The sequence below is a fragment of the Pseudophryne corroboree genome, chromosome 9 (assembly GCF_028390025.1).
Source record: "Pseudophryne corroboree isolate aPseCor3 chromosome 9, aPseCor3.hap2, whole genome shotgun sequence".
Taxonomy (NCBI): Eukaryota; Metazoa; Chordata; class Amphibia; order Anura; family Myobatrachidae; genus Pseudophryne; species Pseudophryne corroboree.
The window spans coordinates 355023707-355048851 of NC_086452.1; the positions used below are offsets into that span (position 1 = coordinate 355023707).

At 45.9% G+C, this 25145-nt stretch overlaps 1 protein-coding gene across 5 annotated transcripts in view; it reads left to right on the forward strand.

Annotated features, from left to right (window-relative positions):
• SFMBT1 (Scm like with four mbt domains 1) overlaps positions 1-25145 on the forward strand; it is a 355522-nt gene that overhangs the window by 318260 nt on the left and 12117 nt on the right. For all 5 annotated transcript variants that reach the window (XM_063940693.1, XM_063940695.1, XM_063940694.1 and 2 more), the window contains exons 15-18: positions 4066-4202; positions 4490-4599; positions 11100-11275; positions 23572-23750. In XM_063940693.1, coding sequence (XP_063796763.1) covers positions 4066-4202; positions 4490-4599; positions 11100-11275; positions 23572-23750 — 602 coding nt within the window. The remainder of the gene's footprint in view (positions 1-4065; positions 4203-4489; positions 4600-11099; positions 11276-23571; positions 23751-25145) is intronic.

Below are 25145 nucleotides of genomic sequence, written 5' to 3' on the forward strand. Positions count from 1 at the left end.
AGACCTCAGGACGGCAGTAGGGGCCGGGGGAACAGTGGAAGTTATTACTTTTGGGCCCACTATGCAGCGTCCAGGCCACGCGCCCCCATAGCCATCTTTTTTACAGTTGACTGCAATATGCTTACCTGAACGGTTGGAGACTGAACAAAAGTTAGAAAACTTAGAAATTCTCTCCTTAAAAAAAAAAAAAAAAATTTGTGGAGTTAAGATCGTCTGTGGGACAACTTTTGCAACAAAACGTCCTTTACAGATAACTAGATATTTGTGTTACAGTGACTGCAATGCCAGCGGTCATGGCTGGTAACTAAAACCTTCTAGCACGATGGTCCGGCTCTCATCTCCAAATTCATCAGATGGTGCGTTTGTCTCCGAAGGGCCAGAGTAACACTACTCTGGTGGCTCCAAGTACAGCATCTCACCGTGGGAAATGGTTCGGAATCTGGAATTGGATAATTCTGATGACGGACGCAAGTCTCAGAGGTTGGGGAGCAGTGGTCCTACATCGTCATTTTCAGGGTCTCTGGTCAGACCGAGAAAGATTACTGTCAATAAATGTCCTCGAATTCAGGGCAATCTACAACGCTCTGTGTCAGGCAGTTCAAATACTCCAGTCTCAGACTGTTCAGGTTCAGTCAGACAACGCGATGGCAGTCGCCTACATTAACAAACAAGGAGGGACTCGAAGTCGCATGGCCATGCGAGAAGTTGCTTGAATCCTGAATTGGTCCGAGCACCACCAAGTGATATTGTCGGCAGTGTTCATTCCAGGAGTGGACAACTGGGAAGCAGATTATCTCAGCCATCAGGATTTTTATCCAGGAGAATGGGCTTTACATCCAGAGGTGTTCCAGATGTTGGCCCAGCGAAGGGGTTACCCACAGGTGGATCTAATGGCATCTCGCCAAAATCCTCAAACTCCCCAGTATGTGTCCAGAACAAGAGATCCAAAGGCAAAGGCAGTGGATGCTCTCACAATAGCGTGGCCGTACAGCCTTGTGTATCTGTTTCCACCATTTCCGCTGCTTCTTTGGTTGCTAAAGCGGATCAAAAGAGAGTCCACGACTGTCATGCTAGTGGTGCCTCATTGACCTCAGAGAGTGTGGTTCTTGGATCTCCGAGGTCTACTCGCAGACGATCCATGGCCGCTTCCGTTATGTCCAGACCCACTACAACAAGGTCTGTTCCTTTTACCCCGGTTTAGCGCGGCTGCATTTGACAGGGTGGCTGTTGAAACCGCACTCTTAAGACGAGAGGGCATTATACCAACCATGTTACATGCTTAAAAGCCAGTTACAGCAGCTCATTATCACAGAATTTCGGCGAGCTTATATAGGTTGGTGTGAAGCTCAGAAGTTTCCGACATCTTCTTTCAGGTTATCCCGTCTTTTACTATTTTTACAGGTGGGGTTAGATGGAGGACTACGTTTAGCTACACTAAAGGTGCAGGTCTCTGCCTTGTCGATTTTCTTTCAAAGGCGTTTGGCCCTTTATGCCAACAGTTCACACTTTTCTGCAAGGTGTTCAACCTCCATTCATACCACCTACAGCGCCATGGGACTTGAATCTAGTTTTCAATTTTTTGCAGTCTTCCATTTTTGAACCCTTACAACAAGTGGATGTTAAGTTTCTAACTTAGAAAACAGTGTTTATCCTCACCTTAGCTTCGGCAAGGTGTGTTTCAGAATTGGGTGCCTTGTCATGCAAGCCACCGTATCTGGTATTTCATGATAACAGAGCGGAACTTCGGACGAATCCCGCTTTTCTACCAAAGGTAGAATCTTCCTTTCACATCAATCAACCAGTTGTAGTTCCTATTTTTTCAGAAGGTTCAGGAACTCCAGCTACTTTGGATGTGGTAAGCGCACTCTGCGTTTATGTAGCCCGAACATCAAGTAAAACATCGTTACATCAAGTAAAACGGATGCATTGTGTGTTCTCTATGATGCAGTCAAGATAGGTTGGCCAGCTTCCAAACAGGCCTTGGCTAGATGGATTAAGCTGACCATTCGTCAAGCATACTTTCATGCTAGTCTACAACCGCCTACATCCGTTTCAGCACATTCCACGCGTTCTGTGGGAACGTCATGGGCAGCAGGTCGTGGAGCTTCTACGACGCAACTTTTCCGTGCAGGTACATGGTCATCAGTGCACACGTTTTTGCAATTTTACAAGTTTGATACTTTGCGGTATCAGCATCTAGCTTTGGCCGTCTAGTGTTACAGGTGCCAACCAGCTCTCCCGCCCAAGGGGGAAACTTTGGTATGTCCCAAGAGTACTCCAGTGACCCCTAGTGGATGAAAAAGAAAATAGGATTTTGGTACTTACCAGATAAATCCTTTTCTTTGAATCCACAGGGGGCACTGGACGCCCACCCACCTGGTTTGTGGTAAGTTCAGTAGATCTTATGGTAACACATTCTCACCGACTTGTTCAAATGTTAAGGTGATTGTTATCTCTTGTCGTGTCAACTTCTAGTTGTCCGTTATGTTATAATGTTATATATAATTCTCCATTGTTCATCCTCTCTATCGCTCCTGTTCGGCTTAGTAAAAAACAATGAGGTACCTTGGGAGTATGGAGGGGGTGGAGGGATACTAATTTAAATATGTAAATGTGCCTATCCCTGCTAACGTCCCGTCCATATCAAAAGAGTACTCCAGTGCCCCCTGTGGATTCAAAGAAAAGGATTTATCTGGTAAGTACCAAAATCCTATTTTCTATACTAGGGGTGGGAAACTGAGAGGATGATTGCCACAGCTAGCATGTCCTGCATCCCAGAGGTGGTCCTTCTAACCAGATATCTTTATGGAGAGATGGCGTCAGCCAGATAGGATTGCATCCCATTTGACCACAATGTGTAGTGCCTCTCCTTAAGGACCAGGGCTCCACAGGACTACAATGGAATTTTCAGCACAGTTTTCATTTAATTTTCCGGTTTCCATCAGTGATGCTTCCATGTATTCTCAAAAAGACTGGCCAATATGTTCTTAGTAGATGGACATTATCAGAATGCCAGTAGGCCCATTGTGATGCCTTCCTCAAAGATACCCAGAAACCATGAACTATGCTGAAAGCTGGAAAACCTGTTTCAGTGAAGAATATCATGGGGTATGAAAGTGTTATGTCAGAAGGTGTGAGAGAGCAAAATGTTCAGCTACTTCTTTGCAGTTTGTTTTTTGCAAATTATGACAGTAATTTTTGGACCACTTGATTCAGGAAAGTTTTTATTCTCTTGATTACTTCTACGGCCAGCAGAGTGTCGGAGTTGTAATCTCTATCTTGCAGACCTCCATACTGTACTTGATCCATCTTTAGGATCAGTCAGTTATTCAAATAAAACTACCGTTTTAACTTAAAGTGGTTTCCAAGTACCAGTTCAATCAAGACCATGTAAATCTAGCATTTGGTCATACTTTGTCTATGGAGGAAGAGAGATGTCTACAGTCAAAGCATCTTGTTATGGTTTTGAAGACCCATGTGATAAGAAATCCAAGCGTCATAAATTTGTATATTTTCTTCTTCCATGATGCCTACAAAAGGTAATGGTCTTCATTGAAAACCAAAGAATGCTAGATGGATCACGGTTGTGATTTGTCATGCTTAGATTGCAGTAGCAAAATTCATTCTACTAGATGAGTGAGCATCTTGTGGGTAGCATGACATGGAGAATTGGCTGAGCAGCTGTCAGTCGGCATTGTGGTCTTTTGTGCATACTCTTTACAAACTGTTTTAAATGTATTATAATATTCACTAATAAAAATTATCCGGCAGTGACCTCTGCCCGCTTTTTCCTACCCCTATTTGTTACCGTTACAATGGTCCACGTCTCCCGGTGGTCTGTCCTCTCACCGTGGTGGAAACCGTCGGATGGGGTGGGGGTAGCATGCATGTATGAGACGGGGCATACCGCTGTCTATTTATTATATAGATTAAAATACAAGTGATGACTTCACTACTGGATCATTATAGCAGATTATAACATTGATAATATTGCTTGTGCCCATTATTGTATGTGAAATTGCAATTACAATTACGTTAACATATTATGTCCTATTTGTTCCACAGCATCTAATGGGAAGTATCTCTGCCCTAAGATATTCTTCAACCATCGTTGTTTCTCAGGCCCTTATCTGAACAAAGGGAGGATAGCAGAATTACCCAAATCTGTGGGGCCAGGCAGCTGTGTATTGGTCATGAAAGAGGTAAGACTGACTGTATCTCAATAAGACACGATTTCCCAGGCACCAGACTGCAACGTCACATATAGATATGGCGGTGCAAGTGGAGTGAGATATTTTGTGAACCCTTCAGAGTTTTGGGGTTGTCCTACAAATCTTTAAAAAAAAAAAATAGAACTTGATTAATCATAAATTCCTAGGGTTTACAGACTATTTCAGTACCACTGTATATGTGTGTGGTGGTGTTTTTTTATGCCTGAGGTTTCAGGATGGCATCAGACATTAGTATTCTGTGTTGCATTTCACTACAGGTACTGTCTTTAGTAATTAATGCTGCCTACAAGCCCAGCCGGGTTTTACGTGAACTTGAACTACAAGATGAACCATCTTGGCCCCAACATGCAGAGACACTGAAAGCCAAGTAAGCGTTTGTTCCTTTCATAAACTGCTGTGTGAAATGCTACATATTTCCATAAAGGTTATATGGCCCAACTTAATCAGCCTTACTGTGGTCCAATATATACTATATGTAAAATGTATTTCTGCAGCGGGGTACATTGGCTTCCATAGGGAAAACATTGAGGTGTAGAGATGGATCTTGATCCATGCACCAACAGGCTAAAGCTTTAGACTGTCCCAGGATACATTGGAGCCTCCTCTATAACCCCGCCTCCAGGCACTGTGAGCTCAGTTTCCAGTTTGTGCCTGCAGAAGCAGGTCACTTAACAGGAGGGCTGCACTAGGCAGCCCTGATAAAGCTTTTAGAAGACTTCAAGGGACGCAGCAGTTACATGTCAGGGTGACATTCTGTGATGCGTCTCCGTCACCTCCCAAGCGGCATTGCATACTCCCGCTGGCTCTGTTCCCGGGTACTTGCGGCGGTGATGCTCCGGCTCAAGGCACACGGTCGCAGCCGCTCTCTTGGTTCGCATGGCTGCTACAGAAGGGAGGAGGTAAGAGGGTCCCCCAGACGGGACCCGCCATTAAATCACCTTCCGGTTGCAGTCTAATTCTACAAATAGATGATGATGCGGACTGCGACGCTGGCGTGGACACTGTAACAGAGCAAGGACCCCACTATATCCACCAAGGCATAGGAGTACAGGTCGGCTATATTAATATCCACTTTATTAAGACTCCATAGTACCAGGTGATGAGGACCAGCATAGGGGTGAAGGCGCTTGACCTGTAGCCCCTCCCACAACTACTGCTGGTGTTCCGACCCTGGAGCTGCCTCACACTCTCCCTCACTCCCTGACTGAGAGGCTGGGCGCCATCTTGTCAATATTAAAACAGTGTTAGTTAAGAACAAGTGTACCTGTGCCAGAATATATTATACAAGTATTCTGATATATACATCCGGTCTCGGACCGTGCATTGTTTTATATATATATATATATATATATATATATTAGTCCAGTGCAGTTTTACTGTCTTACTAAGATAATTATCTGCATTGTCACTGTGACTGTGTGTGCCTGTATCTGCTGTGTGGATTTCACTTTCAGTGTATCCCAGCTATATCGCTGTATTCTGTACCCTAAGGGACTAGGTGCATCAGGGTCTCCTATACAGTGCTGCACAATATTTACCGTCAAGTGTATTCTATTGTGTACTCAGTCACATACTACCGGATTTATTCGCTGGTGTTGTGTACTGTGTACGCAGTCACATAGTACCGGATTAAGACGCTGGTGTTGTGTACTGTGTGCGCTGTCACATACTAGGGGATTTATTCGCAGGTAGTGTACCCTGTCTGGCTGTATCATACTCATACTCTCTGCGGTTATATTCACTATAATGTCTAACACAAAGGGCGGGAAATCCACGGACGCTCCTGTATCATGCAGCGCATGCGCCAGGGATTTGCCTGAGGTGGAAGCTTTGTATGGTGGTCTGTGTAATATGTGCCATACAGCTCCAAGTCAGCCCGAAGCTCCTGTAACCAATCAGGAGCCATCTTGCATGGTGTTCTCATCTATGCTCAATACGCTTGTGACATGCCTTACGCCTCCTATGGGACCTCCTGTGCCATTGCAGCCACGTATTGTCCCTATGGTAAATCCGCCTTGGGCGGATAATTTGTCTACCTAGTTGCAGCAATTGAATCAATCTTTGGTTAGACATAAACCTACCCCACGTCACTGGTGTGAAGGAGTCATCTAAGTGGGCCACTTCCTCCTCACAATCCACTAATCTTCTCATGAGGATGGGGAGTATACTCACCCGTCAGACACTGATACAGCTGCTTCTGACGAGGAATCTACAACTCAGGTTGATGTCCCTGACCTAGTGTTTGCTATTAAGCAAATTCTACAAATAGATGATGATGTGGATCCTACTACTGTATCTAAGAAACCTGATAAGTTTAAACGTCAGAAGGTAACTAAAATATTATTACCGCATTCTGACCATTTAGTAGACATACGTCAAAAACCCTGGTCCTCGCCAGGAAAGAAATTCTCCCTATCTAAAAAGATGGTACCTCATTATCCTCTCCCTTCTGAGTTGTGTAAGAAGTGGGAAAAATCCACCACCGGTGGATTCCCATGTCACCCGTCTCGTGGTGTCATCTACTCTGTTTGTCACTACTGTCACCTCACTGAAGCAACCAAAAGATAAGCGAGGGTTGCCAGAAGTCTATTTACTCCCTTAAAGGTGCTGTACATAGACTCACTGGGTTCAGGCAGTAGAGGAGGAGCTGCCTCAGGATATATCTGACATTGCCAGACAGTACCTGTCTCACATTACCACCACCGCCTATTACATTCAGGAGGCGTCCTCTGAGGCAGGTGTGCTGGCGGCCAAGGCATCGACTAAGTCCATCCTGGCTTGCCGTATTTTGTGGTTGAGGTCGTGGAAGGTGGACCTGGACTCCAAAAAGACCTTGGAGGTACTCCCTTATTAGGGAGACATCCTATTTGGGGAAGATCTCAATAAGATTTTGACTGATTTAGCGGCTGCTAAGACTGCATTTCTCCCAAATACTAATCCTTCTGCACAGAAGACAAAAGGTACCACTTTTCGCTCCTTTCGGCCTCAGGGGAAAGCAAAAGGTCAGGCATTCCCGAGACAAGCCTGCTGCATGACGGGTGGGGCCTCCCCCTGGGGGACCTCAGGGTGGGAGGCTGACTTCTGCGATTCATTCAGGTCTGGTTAAAGACCACTTCAGACGCATTGGTGCGAGAAGTTGTCTCTCACAGGTATGTAGTCTCTTTCAAGAGACATCCCTCTCGCCAGTTCTGCACAACGGTTATCCCTTCGGATCCGTTGAAGGCGCAAGCTCTACAACTGGTTGTGCGTTCCCTCTTGGATACAGGAGTGGTAGTGCAGGTACCTATGTCCCAGAGGATACTACTCAACCCTGTTTCTAGTCCCGAAACCCAATGGGTCTTTCCGGCCTATTCTCAACCTTAAATCACTGAACAAGTATGTGAGAGTGTCCAAGTTCCATATGAACACACTGCGCTCATTTGTACTGGTCATGGAACGCGGATATTACATGGTATTCCTGGACATACAAGATGCTTACCTGCATATACCTATTGCCATATCGCATTAGCAATATATGCGGTTTGCTATTGGCAACCTTCACTATCACTATTCCAGGCTCTGCCGTTTGGACTGGCCATGGCCCCTCGGATCTTCACCAAGGTTATGGCCGTGATGACGGCACATCTCCGTCGCCAGGGAGTCAGGATCCTGCCGTATCTGGATGACTCTGGCAAACTCCCAAGATGTCCTCATTAGTCATCTACAACTGAAGATAGACTTCCTACAAGCCCACGGGTGGCTCATCAACTGGAAGAAGTCCTCGCTGGTCGCTGCTCGGAGCATGGTGCACCTGGGGGCACTGCTGGACACACAGTCAACGGCTGTTTCTGTCTCCACAGAAGGTCCTGATACTTCAGGACAGGATCAGATACTTCCTCTCTCGCCAAAGAGTGTCGATACACTCAGCGATGCAAGTACTATGCCTCATGGTGGCGGCATTCGACATGGTAAAGTACGCTAATTTTCATTCCTGCCCTCTGCAGAGGTTAATCCTTTCCAAGTGGGATGGCCTACCTCATCGGATCATGTCTCACATGATCTCCTTGACTCCGGAGGTTCGTCTGTCGCTGACCTGGTGGCTCCAGGACCAGCAGTTGAGCAGAGGCCATCCCTTCTGGATCGCCAACTGGGTCCTACTGACTATGGACGCCAGTCTCATGGGATGGGGTGCGGTGTTGGAGCAACACTCTTTCCAGGGTCGGTGGACCATGGAGGAATCACTTCTCCCGATAAACATTCTGGAATTGTGGGCAATGTTCAATGCTTTGTCTCTCGCCCTGTCTCTGATACAGAGCAGGCCTGTTCAAGTACGGTCAGACAACGCCACCACGGTGGTGTACATAAACCATCAAGGCGGCACTCGAAGCCTCATGGCAATGTTGGAAGTATTAAAAATCCTTCTTTGGGTGGAATGCCATCTGCCAGCAATATCGGCAGTGTTCATTCCAGGAGTCCTCAACTGGGAAGCGGATTTCCTCAGTCGTCAGGACGTGCACGCCAGAGAGTGGAGTCTTCATCAGGAAGTCTTTCAACGCCTAGTGGACAAGTGGGGCCTACCAGATGTAGACCTGATGGCGTCTCGACACAATCACAAAGTTCCGGTCTTCGGATCAAGAACCAGGGATCCTCAAGCAGCGTTCGTGGACGCACTGGCAATTCCATGGAACTTTCGGCTGCCATACGTGTTCCCTCCAGTGTCACTCCTGCCCAGGGTAATACGGACGTTCAAGCAAGAAGGAGGAATACTACTTCTAGTCGCTCCAGCGTGGCCAAGACGGCATTGGTTCTCAGACCTGCAGGGTCTATCGATAGAGCATCCTCTTCTACTTCCTCAACGCCCAGACCTCCTCGTTAAAGGGCCCTTGTGTCTTCCCGGACCTGGCCAGACTGGCTTTGACGGCGTGGCTCTTGAAGCTTCACTCCTGAGGGCCAAAGGATTATCCGAGGAGGTTATCCAAACTATGCTGAAGGCCCGCAAACCGGCATCTGCGCGGATTTATTATAGGGTCTGGAATTCTTACTTGGTGTGCTGTTAGGAATTACGATGTATACAAATTCAGTACTGCCAGACTTCTGGCTTTTCTGCAACAAGGCCTCGACTTAGGCCTTCGTCTGGCTTCCCTCAAGGTTCATATCTCTGCCTTGTCGGTTTGGTTTCAGAGAAAAATTGCGTCTATTCCTGACGTTCATACTTTCACTCAGGGTGTTTTACGGATTCAGCTTTCCTATGTCCCTCCTGTGGCTTCATGGGATCTGTCTGTCTGTTTTGAATGCCCTGGAAGAGTCTCCATTTCAACCTCTTGAGTCAGTAGACCTTAAATGGCTCACTGTCAAGGTCCTGTTCCTACTGGCTATTGCCTCTGCCAGGAGGGTGTCGGACCTAGGTGCTTTGTCCTGTTTTCCACCCTTTCTCATTTTTCACCGTCACTGGGCAGTTCTTAGAACTCGCCCTGGTTATCTACCTAAGGTGGTGTCATCTTTCCATCTTAACCAAGAGATTGTGGTTCCGGCTTTTATCTCTTCTGGTTTGGCCTCCAAAGAGCGGTCTTTGGATGTGGTACGGGCTCTCCGTATTTAGGTGGAGAAGACTGCCTCTATTAGGAGGTCAGATACCCTTTTTGTACTTTTTTGGTTTTCACAAACGTGGCTGGCCTGCGAACAAGCAAACATTGGCCAGATGGATTAGAATGGTGATTGCACAGGCTGGTCTTCCAGCTCCTGCTGCTATTAAAGCCTATTCTACTCTGGCCGTTGGACCTTCTTGGGTAGCCCGCCGAGGCGCGTCCGCTGAACAATTGTGCAAGGCGGCTACATGGTCCTCAGTGAACACGTTCATTAGGTTCTATGCCTTTGATACTTCCGCCTCCCAGGATGCTTACTTTGGACGCCGGGTTCTCATACTCGCTACGGCACACCCCCTCCCATGAGGAACTGCTTTAGGACATCCCCGATGTTTTCCCTGTGGAAACCAATGTACCCCGCTGCAGAAAAGGAGATTTATGGTAGACTTACCATTGTTAAATCTCAGTCTGCGAGGTACATTGGTTCCACAGGGCGCCCACCCTGACGCACCTAGCTTCTATGGGTTTGTATGGCATTAGCCACTAGTCCCTTCTCCTGTTGTGAGAATGTGGTTCTATGTGACTAACATCTGCCTTCCCTTTTACCTGCTCCTGCATTGGACTGGTTAACGAAACTGAGCTCACAGTTCCTGGAGGTGGGGTTATAGAGGAGGCTCCAATGCATCCTGGGACAGTCTAAAGCTTTAGCCTGTTGGTGCCTGTATCAAGATCCATCTCTACATCCTCAATGTTTTCCCTGTGGAACCAATGTACCTCGCAGAAAGAGATTTAACAATGGTGTCTACTATAAATCTCCTTTTTTATTAAGCATGTATTGTTGCCTTTCGAGAACACAAAGCCCAGTCATAAGTGAGCAAAAGCCACAAATAATAAGAGCTGAGAGATGCGGTTACAAGGAGAGAGGGAGGTCGACGAAGTACGAACAAGAGATACTGAAATTTGCAGAGTTTCCCCTCCACTGTGCACAGAGAGCATGATGGCGGTTTAATTGCTTTAAAAACATGGTGCTCGGGAGGTGAAAACATATGCTTTCTTTTATAGTGATTAGAATTTATAATTTTGTTTTTATGATGTATGGGGCTAGGGAACCCTAGGGCACCTGACTGTTCTGCCCTGCTATTACAGAATATTTTTCAAGTATCCCTGAACATCACAGTGAGTGTCCCAGGATGAATACCACTGGCTTATAGAAGAATGAGTTAAATCAACCCATTGGCAGACGAAAGCTGAGTTTGCCTACCTTGGATATCTTAGCTATGTTATTATGTTATTGGGTTTTTTGCAGGTATAAAGGAAAAACCTATCGTGCAACAGTGGAATTGGTGAGAACATCAGATCAGGTGTCTGAGTTCTGCCGGAAAACCTGCATCAGGCTGGAATGTTGCCCAAATTTGTTTGGACCCCTTATGGTTCTTGACCAGTGCTCTGAAAACTGCTCAGTGCTAACAAAGACCAAGTACAGTAAGTATTAGTACATTATCTATTATACCATCCTTCAACAAATTTTGAGACCTAAATTGGTACATATGTATTTTATGGGGTTTTTTAATCCCAATTTTTATTCATTTATACCAAATGTCCATAATTGCATAAAGTACACAATGTCAATACAATATAAAAATGTGGGCAGTTTAATGCAAAGGAAATTAAACTCTACATACTGTATACAGTATGCTTCCCTTGATTTACATTTAAAGAGCATAAAGTACCTAATACTCCAACCTCCCTAATAGTTATGCAAGATCAACATACAGAAATTGATGAAATCATCGTATACCCGTTTTCTCCACATTCCTCAAAACTAGAAATGGTATGATTTATACCATAGTGGTAATCATAATTTTATTGTTACTAAGCAGCCAATGTTCTTGTTTACACCATATTTTATGCAATAAAAGTAGGTGTCATCATTACTATTATTCAATGTTTTCAGGTCTCTGCTGGTCCATTTTTTATATTTGTTTGTCTTTTTGTGCTTTGAAGATGCTTATACATGTGTGTGACCTAACTAGGCAGACCCAGCTGTATGGCTGCTCTTATATCAGATTGTTATTGTACTGTCACATTTTATACCTATCAATGTGTGTAAGAAGTAGAACAGACAGGTCTGATGGGAACACATGCATATATACTATATATATATACCAGATGTGTCCACATACATCTTTGCTTTATCCTGCCATGTATGGCATAGTTTTGCATGCCATAGACTCAGAGATTTAGCCATGTCTGATTTTTCTTAATTTTCTTCTTTAATATGTTACTTTATACATATTCTATTATGGCAAACAAAAATTTTAAAATTCATCCATTTGCTACTCGTGAAAAACAGCTTAGCCGTGTTTTGGATGTTGTGCCAAATTGGTAAAAAAGCAAAGATGTAAGTGGACACATCTGTGTGTGTGTGTGTGTGTGTGTGTGTGTGTGTGTGTGTGTGTGTGTGTGTGTGTGTGTGTATATATATATATATATATATATATATATCCATGCAGAGGATCCGGCACTCCAACCATAAATATTGTAGATGCTCTGGTGCCTTCTTTGAGGGGTCTGCGCCCCAGCACATGCAGCAAATAAACAGGAAGCGGCACTCAGAGACGTGGTAAGTAGTGCAAAAATAAAGCAACCAAGCTTTAATATATCATCACATCATCAACGTTTCGGGGTTGTCCCCCTTCATCAGGATAACAACAAGTGATCACAAAACAAACTTTATACCTTACCCCCACCAATGGAAAATATTCAGTATTCCCGCCAGCGTCCGCGCAGACCTCCGCCACTCCCCCCTGCATACACGGCTGTTTGCCGGAAGAGGAAGTGACGCGGACCACCGAACAGACTGCTGGGTGTGTTACCATGGAGACGCGGCACTGCTCGTATACCAGGAAGCCGCCAGCGTTGTCACGGAAACCCGTGCATCGTAAGCTGATTAAACTAAAGAATCCAAGTGCACATAGCAGCAAACCATGTTAGCCGCATCCCGTCTACCTGCAGTGTCAAATCATCCATCTTATAACCATAAATACATACATAAAAAAACAAACACAACAAAAAATTGTGACATTATTACAAACAAATAAAACCAATCTGCATCTCATAGAATCCGCTGCTACATTGTTATCAATTTTAGGTCAAATGACAAGAATAACATTCTCACATACTAAATTGTATATATCATGTGACACACAACTGGTACCTCAACAAGTACATAAAGGTCTAATGATAAACTCTATATATATTGTCTACACATGTATACACGGGTATAAATTTAAACTTGAATCATTTCTAAACAATTATATGTTACCCCTGTAAATGTTTTATACCGTGTCGTCTTATGTCAAAACATGTATACCACACCAGCCTAATATGGACACATTCAAAGAAAACAATTGAGACCCATAGTCTCATTCAGGCCTTTAGGGGCCATGGTGTCCAGGCGGTAAATCCACCGGGCCTCCAGCTGTAGTAATCTTTTATGTCTATCACCACGTCGTAGTGATAGAGGTACATGATCGATAATTTTATAACGTATGGTGGCCACACCATGTCCCAATCGGGCAAAATGGCGTGCCACCGGTTGTTCACTATTCCCTATAGAAAGTGCGGCTCTAATGGCCGCCCTATGTTGTGCCATCCTCTCTTTGAATTGGCATACCGTTTTGCCTACATACTGGAGCCCGCACGGGCAGAACAGCACATAAATCACAAATTTAGAGGTACAACTAAGGGGCCATCCGATTTTAAATCTCTTACCCGTCTGGGCATGCACAACAGTGTCCCCTGTCTGGAGGTATCCACATGTCGTGCATCCCAGACAACGATAGCATCCGTTTTTTCTAGTTAGAAAATTTGATGTCTTGTTTTGACCTAACCCCGTGATGTCGGTCCGGACAATAATGTCCTTGATGTTCTTACTTCTAGAATGGCCTGCAAGTAAGCGAGTGCCATGCAGGCTTTTCAAGCCTGGATCAGATGTCACCAACGGCCACCATGATTTAACATATTTCTTTTTTGCCGTGCTTTGTGTATTAAATTCCGTGATCCACGGGATGGAGTTCTGTAAAGACTCTTTCTTACGCTTTGTGCTGGACTCTGACAAGAGGGTTTGGCGTGTGTGGCCTATTGCCCTGTTTTTGGCTTTTTCCAGCTCAGGGATAGGATAGCCCTTGTCTAGAAATTTTTTTGTCATAATTTCCAACTGCCTCACGGTATCCTCTGGGTCACTAGTGGCACCACAGAGATTCATTATCTAGATATAAAAATTTTGATTGTCCAGCAACGGATACAAACAACATTGTATACGAAGCCTACGGACCGAAATAGCCTGCTTAGGTATAACAGCTTCCACCCAAGGTCTACTGTTAGGGGTCTGCCATATTCTCAATACTTGAGGGTATGTAGGACCACTAGTGACCCAGAGGATACCGTGAGGCAGTTGGAAATTATGACAAAAAAATTTCTAGACAAGGGCTATCCTATCCCTGAGCTGGAAAAAGCCAAAAACAGGGCAATAGGCCACACACGCCAAACCCTCTTGTCAGAGTCCAGCACAAAGCGTAAGAAAGAGTCTTTACAGAACTCCATCCCGTGGATCACGGAATTTAATACACAAAGCACGGCAAAAAAGAAATATGTTAAATCATGGTGGCCGTTGGTGACATCTGATCCAGGCTTGAAAAGCCTGCATGGCACTCGCTTACTTGCAGGCCATTCTAGAAGTAAGAACATCAAGGACATTATTGTCCGGACCGACATCACGGGGTTAGGTCAAAACAAGACATCAAATTTTCTAACTAGAAAAAACGGATGCTATCGTTGTCTGGGATGCACGACATGTGGATACCTCCAGACAGGGGACACTGTTGTGCATGCCCAGACGGGTAAGAGATTTAAAATCGGATGGCCCCTTAGTTGTACCTCTAAATTTGTGATTTATGTGCTGTTCTGCCCGTGCGGGCTCCAGTATGTAGGCAAAACGGTATGCCAATTCAAAGAGAGGATGGCACAACATAGGGCGGCCATTAGAGCCGCACTTTCTATAGGGAATAGTGAACAACCGGTGGCACGCCATTTTGCCCGATTGGGACATGGTGTGGCCACCATACGTTATAAAATTATCGATCATGTACCTCTATCACTACGACGTGGTGATAGACATAAAAGATTACTACAGCTGGAGGCCCGGTGGATTTACCGCCTGGACACCATGGCCCCTAAAGGCCTGAATGAGACTATGGGTCTCAATTGTTTTCTTTGAATGTGTCCATATTAGGCTGGTGTGGTATACATGTTTTGACATAAGACGACACGGTATAAAACATTTACAGGGGTAACATATAATTGTTTAGAAATGATTCAAGTTTAAATTTATACCCGTGTATACATGTGTAGACAATATATATAGAGTTTATCATTAGACCTTTATGTACTTGTTGAGGTACCAGTTGTGTGTCACATGATATATACAATTTAGTATGTGAGAATGTTATTCTTGTCATTTGACCTAAAATTGATAACAATGTAGCAGCGGATTCTATGAGATGCAGATTGGTTTTATTTGTTTGTAATAATGTCACAATTTTTTGTTGTGTTTGTTTTTTTATGTATGTATTTATGGTTATAAGATGGATGATTTGACACTGCAGGTAGACGGGATGCGGCTAACATGGTTTGCTGCTATGTGCACTTGGATTCTTTAGTTTAATCAGCTTACGATGCACGGGTTTCCGTGACAACGCTGGCGGCTTCCTGGTATACGAGCAGTGCCGCGTCTCCATGGTAACACACCCAGCAGTCTGTTCGGTGGTCCGCGTCACTTCCTCTTCCGGCAAACAGCCGTGTATGCAGGGGGGAGTGGCGGAGGTCTGCGCGGACGCTGGCGGGAATACTGAATATTTTCCATTGGTGGGGGTAAGGTATAAAGTTTGTTTTGTGATCACTTGTTGTTATCCTGATGAAGGGGGACAACCCCGAAACGTTGATGATGTGATGATATATTAAAGCTTGGTTGCTTTATTTTTGCACTACTTACCACGTCTCTGAGTGCCGCTTCCTGTTTATTTGCTGCATATATATATATATATATATATGTATATCAGTGGTTCCCAAACTGTGTGCCTAGGCACCCTGGGGTGCCACAGAGCTCTTGCAGGGGTGCCTTGGGTTGGTAGACCAGATCAAATGAAATCATTTATAGTCAAAGTGATAGGAAAACTAGTGTCTGACAATCATAAAACTTGTGGACAATTAGAAGCAAAATTGTACACCACCACATAACTGACCCTAAGGATGACAGGTAGACACAATTTACTAAATTGAATATTTTTTTCCCAAATTTATGAATAAAAACCTTTATCCTAGGGGTGCCGTGAAAAAAATGCTAATATTCTAGTGTGCTGTGATTCAGGAAAGTTTGGGAACCACTGCTATATATTTTAAAATGTATATTTTTTTTCCATATGAGTGAAGAAATTTGTTTCTGTTGTATTAGCAAGCTTTTATTGATGTCTAAGAGCAAATGCATATTTTACAAACAGTGGTTAAAAACGAACACAAGGCATATTCCTGGTGTATTTTGAGTCGCATACAATTTAAGATACAAATGCTCTATATGTCGTAATGGGTGTGTAAACAGCTCATGTATTGGCAAGACCATGGGGGTCATTCCGAGTTGATCGTAGCTGTGCTAAATTTAGCACAGCTACGATCATCCTCCCTGACATGCGGGGGGACGCCCAGCACAGGGCTAGTCCGCCTCGCATGTCAGTCTGGCCCTTCCCCCGCACAAATACAAAAGCATCGCACAGCGGCGATGCTTTTGTATTTGTGGAATAATTCCCGGCCAACGCAGCTCCTGCAGCTGGCCGGGAGTTGATCGTCGCTGTCACTGGCGGCAGCGTGAGACGTCACACTGCCACCGCGCCCCCCCCCCAGTGGTCTGGCCATGCCTGCGTTGGCCGGACTGCGCCCCCTAAACGGCGGCTTAACACCACCGTCCAGCCCCCTCCTGCCCTGCGACTGCCTCTGCCTGTCAATCAGGCAGAGGCAATCGCTACTAAACAATAGCCTTTGTCGTCCGGCATGCGGTAAACTGCAGCGAGCGATCTGGTCGGAATGACCCCCATTCTCACTGAGCCTACTGAAAGACATCCTGTGACATTTAATACACTGGCTCTGAATCTTCAACAGAGTTCAGTGTTAAGGGAACGTCTGCCCGAGCCAAGAAATATTTTAAATAATTTAATTAAGACATGTATGACAGCCAGTGGGAGGGGCACACTGCAATTGGGCTACTTATCAGGATATACATTAATGTTACACTTGAAAATATTCTATGCTAGATTATATTTTGTGAGCTAGTAGAAGACAAAATAATTATTTTATAATTTGAGTTTATTTTGTGTTATCACTTCCCTTGGAGATTGGCTAGCATTTTATTTTGTAGAATGAAGAAACAAATACTGTAGTGTCTCTGACGTCATACGGCAGGGGTGGGGAACCTCCAGCCTGTGGGCCTTATACGGCCCAGAGAAGCATTTTGCCCAGCCAAGGGATCTGCAGAGTAGAGCTGTCCACCGCACATGGCATCATGGGAGATGTAGTTATCTCACACTGTGCACTGTATACAGTGTAAAAAAAACCATCTCCCATGATGCAGTGCATAGGAGACTGCTCCGAAGGCAGTGCTGTGAGGCAGCTTTGGAGAGAGATCTCCTGTGCTGCAGTGCAGAGCGGACCCAGGACCTGAACCAGTAGTGTCTGGATGGGGCCTGTCCTGCAGCGGTGGTGAGTGCCCTGCTGGCATTATACTGGGGCATTATGTGTAACTGGCACTGTACTGGGGCATTAGGTGTAAATGGCACAATACTGGGGCATTATGTGTAATTGGTACTATACTGGGGCATTATGTGTAAATGGCACTATAGTAGGCATTATGTGTAATTGGCACTATACTGGGGCGTAATGTGTAACTGGAATTACTGGGGGCAGTATGTGTGAGCAGCTATTACTGTGGCCATTATGTGTAAGGAGCACTAATGTGTGCATTGTGTAAGGCCACGCCCACTTTCTAAGAAGAGCACGCGCATTGGTCGGAGGGAGGTGTTTAAAAATGGCCTGCGGATGATGTTGAAAAAATCCAAATGGCCCTTAGCAGAAAAACGTTTCTCCACCTCTGTCCTAGGGGATACTGGGAAATGTTACCATGAGGTATAGATCGGGTCCATTGAAGCCTGGCACTTTAAGAAAGTAATAGTGTGTGTTGACTCCTCACCTCTATGCCCCACCTGCAGACTCCGTTTAGAAAAATATGCCCAAGGAGCCGCGTGCATTCTCTGGAGTTCCAGAGAATTTTCTTCAGAAATTTTTTTTTTCTTTCAGGCAGTACTGGCTGGCACCAGTCTGCCTGCATCGTGGAACTTAGGGGGGTTACCGAACCAACGTTCTATATGATTAATAGTTCGTAATCCCCGCTGACAGGACAATAAGCTCCTGAGGCGCTGTTTCACATGCCCCCAGGGTATGCGCACACGCCGGCGGCATGCCGCCACACCTAACCAATGCCGAAGATGCGGTGAGGTGAGTACAGCCACCAGGGTCCCGGTTAGCGGGTCCCTTATGAAAATGGCGGCATACAGGGCGGTGGACACCTGGCTGTGGGCTGAGGTGCCCGCTGAGACACCCACACTGGCGCTGACTTAAAGGGGTTATTAAACTCCTTTTTACACTGACTAAAGCCAGTATAAACATAGAGGGACCGTGCGCCAGTGAGGGGGTGGAGCTTCCCGGAGAGCGGGATCAGTGGCTGAATGGCACCATTTCCTGCTGCTGCTGACTGCCAGGCTGCATGCAAGTGCTGCTCCTCCACAAAACCTACTGGATCACCAATTATACTGGTACCAAGGGGTTTTAAAGGGGGGGGGGGAGCATTTAGACTATTTTACAAATTCTGCCTTAATAAGGCTCTGGAATTGTTCCTAGCAGAGCACTGCTTTGGCTGAAGTAAATTGTGTGCTGGTCTCATTCCTCTCTGTGTCACTCCATTCACGCTGTCTGGGGTTTACTGTGTTATTTCTCCTGTGTTTTCACTGAACTGTGTTATTGAAATAACTTATTTCACTGAACTCTGTGTGTTTCTGTTAAATCAGAATGTCTGGGAACACTAAGTTTTCCCCTTCAGCAGGGGGATCTCTCCTATGTACCCAGTGTTCTCTACCTTCAAGGGTAGTAGCGTTCAGGAACCAGAGTGGTTAGAATCATTTAAAGGAATGACTAATAATATAAATACAGAGTTGGCTACTGCCAGACAGGAAAGGCAGACCCTGTGGATGATTTTTTGATCAAGGCTGCTGCCCACAGGCAGGCTCCTCAGTCTACCCCTGCTGGTCTCCCATAAACGCACACTGCCACATGTACTCCAATCTGACTCTGATATAAATGAAGGGGAGGTGGAATGGTGGGTAACAATACTCTGTCTCAGGGTGTGGAGGCTCTAATCTATTCTATTAGGGAAGTCCTCAGCATACCAGATAAGGAGACAAAACCTGAGGAAGAATTGTTTTTTAATATAAAACCAAAATCTTCTGCCACCTTCTCTATATCTAAGGAATTAAACTCACTCTTTAAAGAGGCGTAGGTCAATCCTGACAAAAAATTTCCAACAGGTAAACGGTTGCTAAATTCTTTTCCTTTCCCACCTGAGGGTAGGAAATTATGGGATAACCTCCCGTGTGTGGATACTTCAGTGTCCAGGCTGTCACATAAGATTGTGCTGCCTGTACCTGGGGCTATCTCTCTCAAAGGACCGTAAAATTGGGACTACACTCAAATCAATATATACAGCAGTGGGCGTAGCACAGAGGCCCACTATTGCTTTCAGTTGGCTTACGAGGGCCCTGGTGAAATGGTCTGATAATATAAAAGAGGGGTTTGACACTCTACCTCAGGATGAGATCCTGACTCTACTGCATCATATCCAGGATGCTGCAAATTTTATGAGTTAGGCGATCAAAGAAATAGGCCTCATCAGTTCCCGTGCCACAGCAATGGAGGTCTCGCCTCGCAGGGCTCTGTGGCTGCGACAATGGTCAGCGGATGGTGATTCAAAGAAATATGTGGAAAATCTTCCTTATACAGGGGATGCCTTGTTCAAGGAAGAAGTGAACAAGTGAATTTCTCAAGCGACGGCGGGGAAGTCTACCTATCTGCCGTCGGCTGTGCCTCCTGCTAGACGTCCCTATCCTGGGCCCTCTCTGCAGTCCTTTCATGTGGGCAGATTTAGAGGCAGAGCCAGAGGTGCCTCAAATGCAGCTAGGGAAAATAGAGGTAAGTCCCGCAAACCAGCGGCTGCTGGATCTCTGGACCAGACCTCTGGATCCTCATCCACTAAGCCCTCCGTGTGACGGTTGGCCCCAGCTGCAGGGAGACTTTCAGGTGGATGCTCATCTTCAACATTTCACCCACGAGTGGGTGAACTTCTGCCGGGACCCTTGGGTGAGGGACCTCATATTCCAGGGGTACCAATTGTAATTTCAAGCACTACCTCCTCCCAGATTCTTCAAGTCCAGCTTCACCTGTAGCAAGAGTTACCTTGCAAGACGCCATTCAAAAACTACTACAAACAAAGGTTATTGTTCCAGTGCCTTCTCTGTTGCTCAACAGGGGATTTTATTACAGTCTATTTGTGGTACCAAAGCCAGACGATTCGGTACGACCGATCTTGAACCTCAAATCTCTGAACCCGTACCTACGTGTGTTCAAGTTAAAAGATGGAATCCCTAAGGGCGGTGGTCTCTGGCCTGGAGGAAGGGGAATTCTTGGTGTCCCTGGATGCCAAGGATGCGTATCTACACATCCCGATATGGCTCCCTCATCAAGCTTATGTAAGATGCGCTTCCAGTTTCAGGCCTTACCCTTTGGTCTCTCCACAGCCTCAATGGTATTAACAAAAGTCATGGCGGAGATGATGATGAAACACCGCATGTTGGGAGTCAACATAGTTCCATACTTGGACAATCTCCTGATAAAGGCGGTGTCCATGGAGAGTCTGCTGAACAGCATCAACTTGGCTACTCGCCTTCTTAAGGATCATGGTTGGATCCTAAACTTCCAGAAATCTCACCTGGAACCATCACAAAGGATTCAGTTCCTAGGAATTATACTGGACACAGTGTCTCAGAAGGTGTTCCTCCCCATGGATAAGGCATTGACACTCCAGGCTATGGTCTGCTCGGTGCTCACACCTCGCAGGATCTCTGTTCACTTTTGCATCTGCCTACAGGGAAAGATGATGGCCTTCTACGAGGCATTCCAATACGGCAGGTTCCATGCCCATCCATTCCAGCTAGATCTGATGGACAAGTGGTCAGGGTCTCACCTACACATGCACCAGAGTTCAAGATTGGGTACTGAAACTCCAACCTTGTGGAGGGTCGGAGTTTCAGTACCCAATCTTGGACTATACTGACGATGGATGCCAGCCTCTGAGGTTGAGGGGCAGTGACCCTGGGGGCTCAGTTCCCGGGAAAGTGGTCAATTCAGGAATCTGCACTCCCGATAAATGTTCTGTAACTCAGGACAATTTACAATGCTCTTCTGCAGGCCTCCTATCTTTCCCGAAACCAGGCCATTCAGGTAAAGTCGGACAGTGCCACGACAGTGGCGTACATAAACCGACAGGGAGGAACAAAAAGCAGGGCCGCAATGCAAGAGGTGCCACGGATACTCCTCTGGGCGGAAGCCAACGCAAGGGCCATCTCAGCCATATTCATTCCAGGCGTGGACAGTTGGGAAGCGGACTTCCGCAGCAGACACGACCTCCATCCGGGGGAATGGGGCCTTCACCCTCAGGTGTTTCAACAGCTAGTTCACTGGTGGGGCTGTCCACAGACCTGATGGCTTCTCGCCTCAACAAGAAGCTCCATCGTTACTGTTTCAAAATGAGGGATCCACAGGCTGCAGTAGTGAAAGGGAAAACGTTCAAGCAATTCTGATTGCCCCAGATTGGCCTCAGCGGGCATGGTATACAGACCTTCTGGCCTTGTCTCTGGAAGAGCCTTGGCTTTTGCCACTTCTGAAGGATCTTCTTCGACAAGGGCCGTTCGTCTATCCAGACTTACTGCGGCTACGTTTGACAGCTTGGAAGTTGAGAGGGAGATTCTAGTCGGGAAAGGTCTTCCATCAAAGGTTATTTCGACTATGGTCCAAGCCTGTAAGGTGGTCAAGTCTAAACATTACCACCGTATCTGGAAGAAATAGGTTTCTTGGTGTGAGGGTACAAAATATTCTACTGTGGATTTTCAACTTGGCCGTTTTCTGCTTTTCCTGCAAGCAGGCGTGGGTATGGGCCTACGCTTGGGCTCTATCAAGGCTCAGATCTCAGCTCTCTCTCCATCTTCTTCCAGAAACAGTTGGCTGTACTTCCGGAGGTACAAACATTCCTGAAGGGTGTTCTTCGCATCCAACCGCCCTTTGTCCCTCCCACGGCTCCGTGGGATCTCAATGTGGTTCTGACCTTTCTCCAGCTGGACTGGTTTGAACTGTTATACAGGGTGGACTTGAAATATCTTACTTGAAAGACTGTCATGTTACTGGCCTTGGCCTCAGCAAGGCGTGTGTCAGAATTGGGGGCCTTAACCTGTAAGAGCCCTTATTTGATTTTTCACGAGGATAGGGTGGAGCTCAGAACTCGCCCACAGTTTTTGCCGAAAGTGGTTTTGGCTTTTCACATTAATCAACTGATAGTGGTACCAGTACTGTCTGACACATCGATTGCTCCAAGTCCTTGGACATGGTCAGAGCTTTGAGGATTTATGTCAAGAGGACAGCTTGTCACAGGAAGTCTAAGTTGTCCTTTATGACGTTACCAAAATTGGATGCCCTGCTTCTAAGCAGTCCATTGCTCGATGGCTCAGGTTGACGATTCAACAGGTCTATTCTTCTACGGCATTGCCTTTGACGACTTCTATTCAGGGCCACTCCACAAGGTCAGTGGGTTCTTCCTGGGTGGCTGCCCGGGGCGTCTCAGCTTTACAGTTGTTCCGAGCTGCTACTTGATCTGGTTCAAACACATTTGTGAAGTTCTATAGGTTCGAATACCTTCTGATGGTGATGACCTTCAGTTTGGTCAGGCGGTTTTGCAGGAGTCTCTGCACTCTCCCACTCGTTCTGGGAGCTTTGGGACTTCCCCATGGTAACTACGTTTCCCAGTATCCCCTAGGACATTAGACAAAATAGGAATTTAATACCTACCGGTAATTCCTTTTCTCATAGTCCGTAGGGGATACTGGGCGCCCGCCTCAGTGCATCGTTTTCTTGCTTACCTGGTTGTAAGTTTCTTGGTTGGGTCTGCTGTTGCTGTCCCTGTTTCTTTTTCTGGTTGGCATTGCTATCCTTCAGTTTGGGTAGCACTGCTACCTCTTTGTTGTTGTGTGTTGGTTCGTTGCCTCACCGCTGTTTATGTATGTATCATTCTCTCAAAGTATGTTAGTCTCCACGGGCACAGTTTTCCTAGACTGAGTCTGCAGGAGGGGCATAGAGGGGAGGAGCCAGCACACACTATTGATTTCTTAAAGTGCCAGGCTCCAATGCACCTGATCTATACCCCATGGTAACTACATTTCCCAGTATCCTCTACGGACTACGAGAAAAGGAGTTACCGGTAGGTATTAAATTCCTATTTTTTTTTATTTTTTCCCCACATGCTGGCCATAGAGTATGATGGTTAATGAAACTGCATTATATTTCTCTGTATTTTATAGCCCACTATTATGGAAAGCGTAGAGGGCGGAACCTTAGTAACCCAACTGGCATATTACGCAGCATAGAGGCTGCTCTGAAGAAACCTGCTAAGAAGAGGAAAAGGAGGAAACATTTCTTTGTCCACAAGAAGAAGCGCTCATCCAACTCTGTGGATAACACACCTGTAGGAAGCCCCCAGGTATTTTTTATTTGATTTTTATTGCTAGTAGGGCAGTTTGCACTATTCTGTGACGTTGTTTAGTCGTAAGCTGGGTACACATTAAATGATATTGTGAACGATGTGCATGGCCCAGCCATCACTGCCGGTATCAGCAAGTTTGTATGTACTTGCCAATGCCTGCTCCCCTGCCAATGTAGCTGTCACACACATCGTCTAGTGTGTACTCCGCTTAAGAATAGGAATAAAAAAAAATCTGTGTGTGTGCATATATACATTACTGTACAAAAGTTTAGGCAGGTGTGGAATAAATGCTGTAAAGCAAAATGCTTTCAAATATAGACGTGTTAAGTTTATTTTTATCAATAGAGAAAATGCAAAATTGGCACGGCTGGCTCTTCCATCCTCTCCCCTCTGGTCCTGTGTGTCTGTGACAGTGGCAGTGTCCTGCTGCCCCCCGCTGGCACCCAGAGCTCTGCCTGCTTATGTATTGTGTCTGCTCACTGCCCTAGTACCTTCTGCCCGCCTGTCTCAGTACCTGGAGCTGTTCCCATGGCAACTGCTGGGGGGTTACATCCTTAGTGAAAGGCAGTAGTTGGGGGAGGGGCGGTCACCCCCATAGTGTGGGGTGGTACAGCAGGGTGGTATATCACTTGGTAGGGGCAGTTCCCATTGTTGACCTACCCAGTACAGTCACTTCTATAGTATTGATATGAAGGCATGCGATTGGTAATCCTGTGATCGCATTCCTCCTGCATCCCATGTAGCTCAGTGGCTATGACAGGTAGTGTGACCAGTGACAGCAGCCAGTTACAGCTACATGTGTCCCCATACACTTATACTTATTGCACCATATGGCACAAGACAGCTGGCGTGACTTAGATATACAGCCACTGGTAGTAATTCCTGAGCTTGCTTTTTCCTGAATTTTGTCTTAGGGGTCTATTCAATGCCTGTCGGGTCCTCTCCGACGAAGAGGATGCGACAGGTTAGTATTCAATTAGCGGGCATTTCCAACAGGTTTTGCCCATTTTCGACAATGCTGATCCGACTTTTTTTTTAAAGTCAGACTGACCTTTTCGAAAACGGGCCAAAAAAGTGTCGGAATCACCCGCAAATCCGAAAAAACACGTGGATCTGCGGCTAATCCAACAATCCACATGTTTTCCGACAGGTCAGATTTTTAAAAAAGGTGGAAAAACTGCACTATAATTGAATATGTCGTATCCAAATTCAACCTAAAAAAGTCGAAAGTGCAGTTTTTCCGACTTTTTTACAAATCCGACAGTAATTGAATAGGGTGTAGTATGGTATGCCGGTGGCCGGGCTCTCGGCGACCAGCATACTGGCGCAGGGAGCCCGACTGCCGGCATACCGACAGCGTGGCGAGCGCAAATGAGCCCCTTGCGGGCTCGC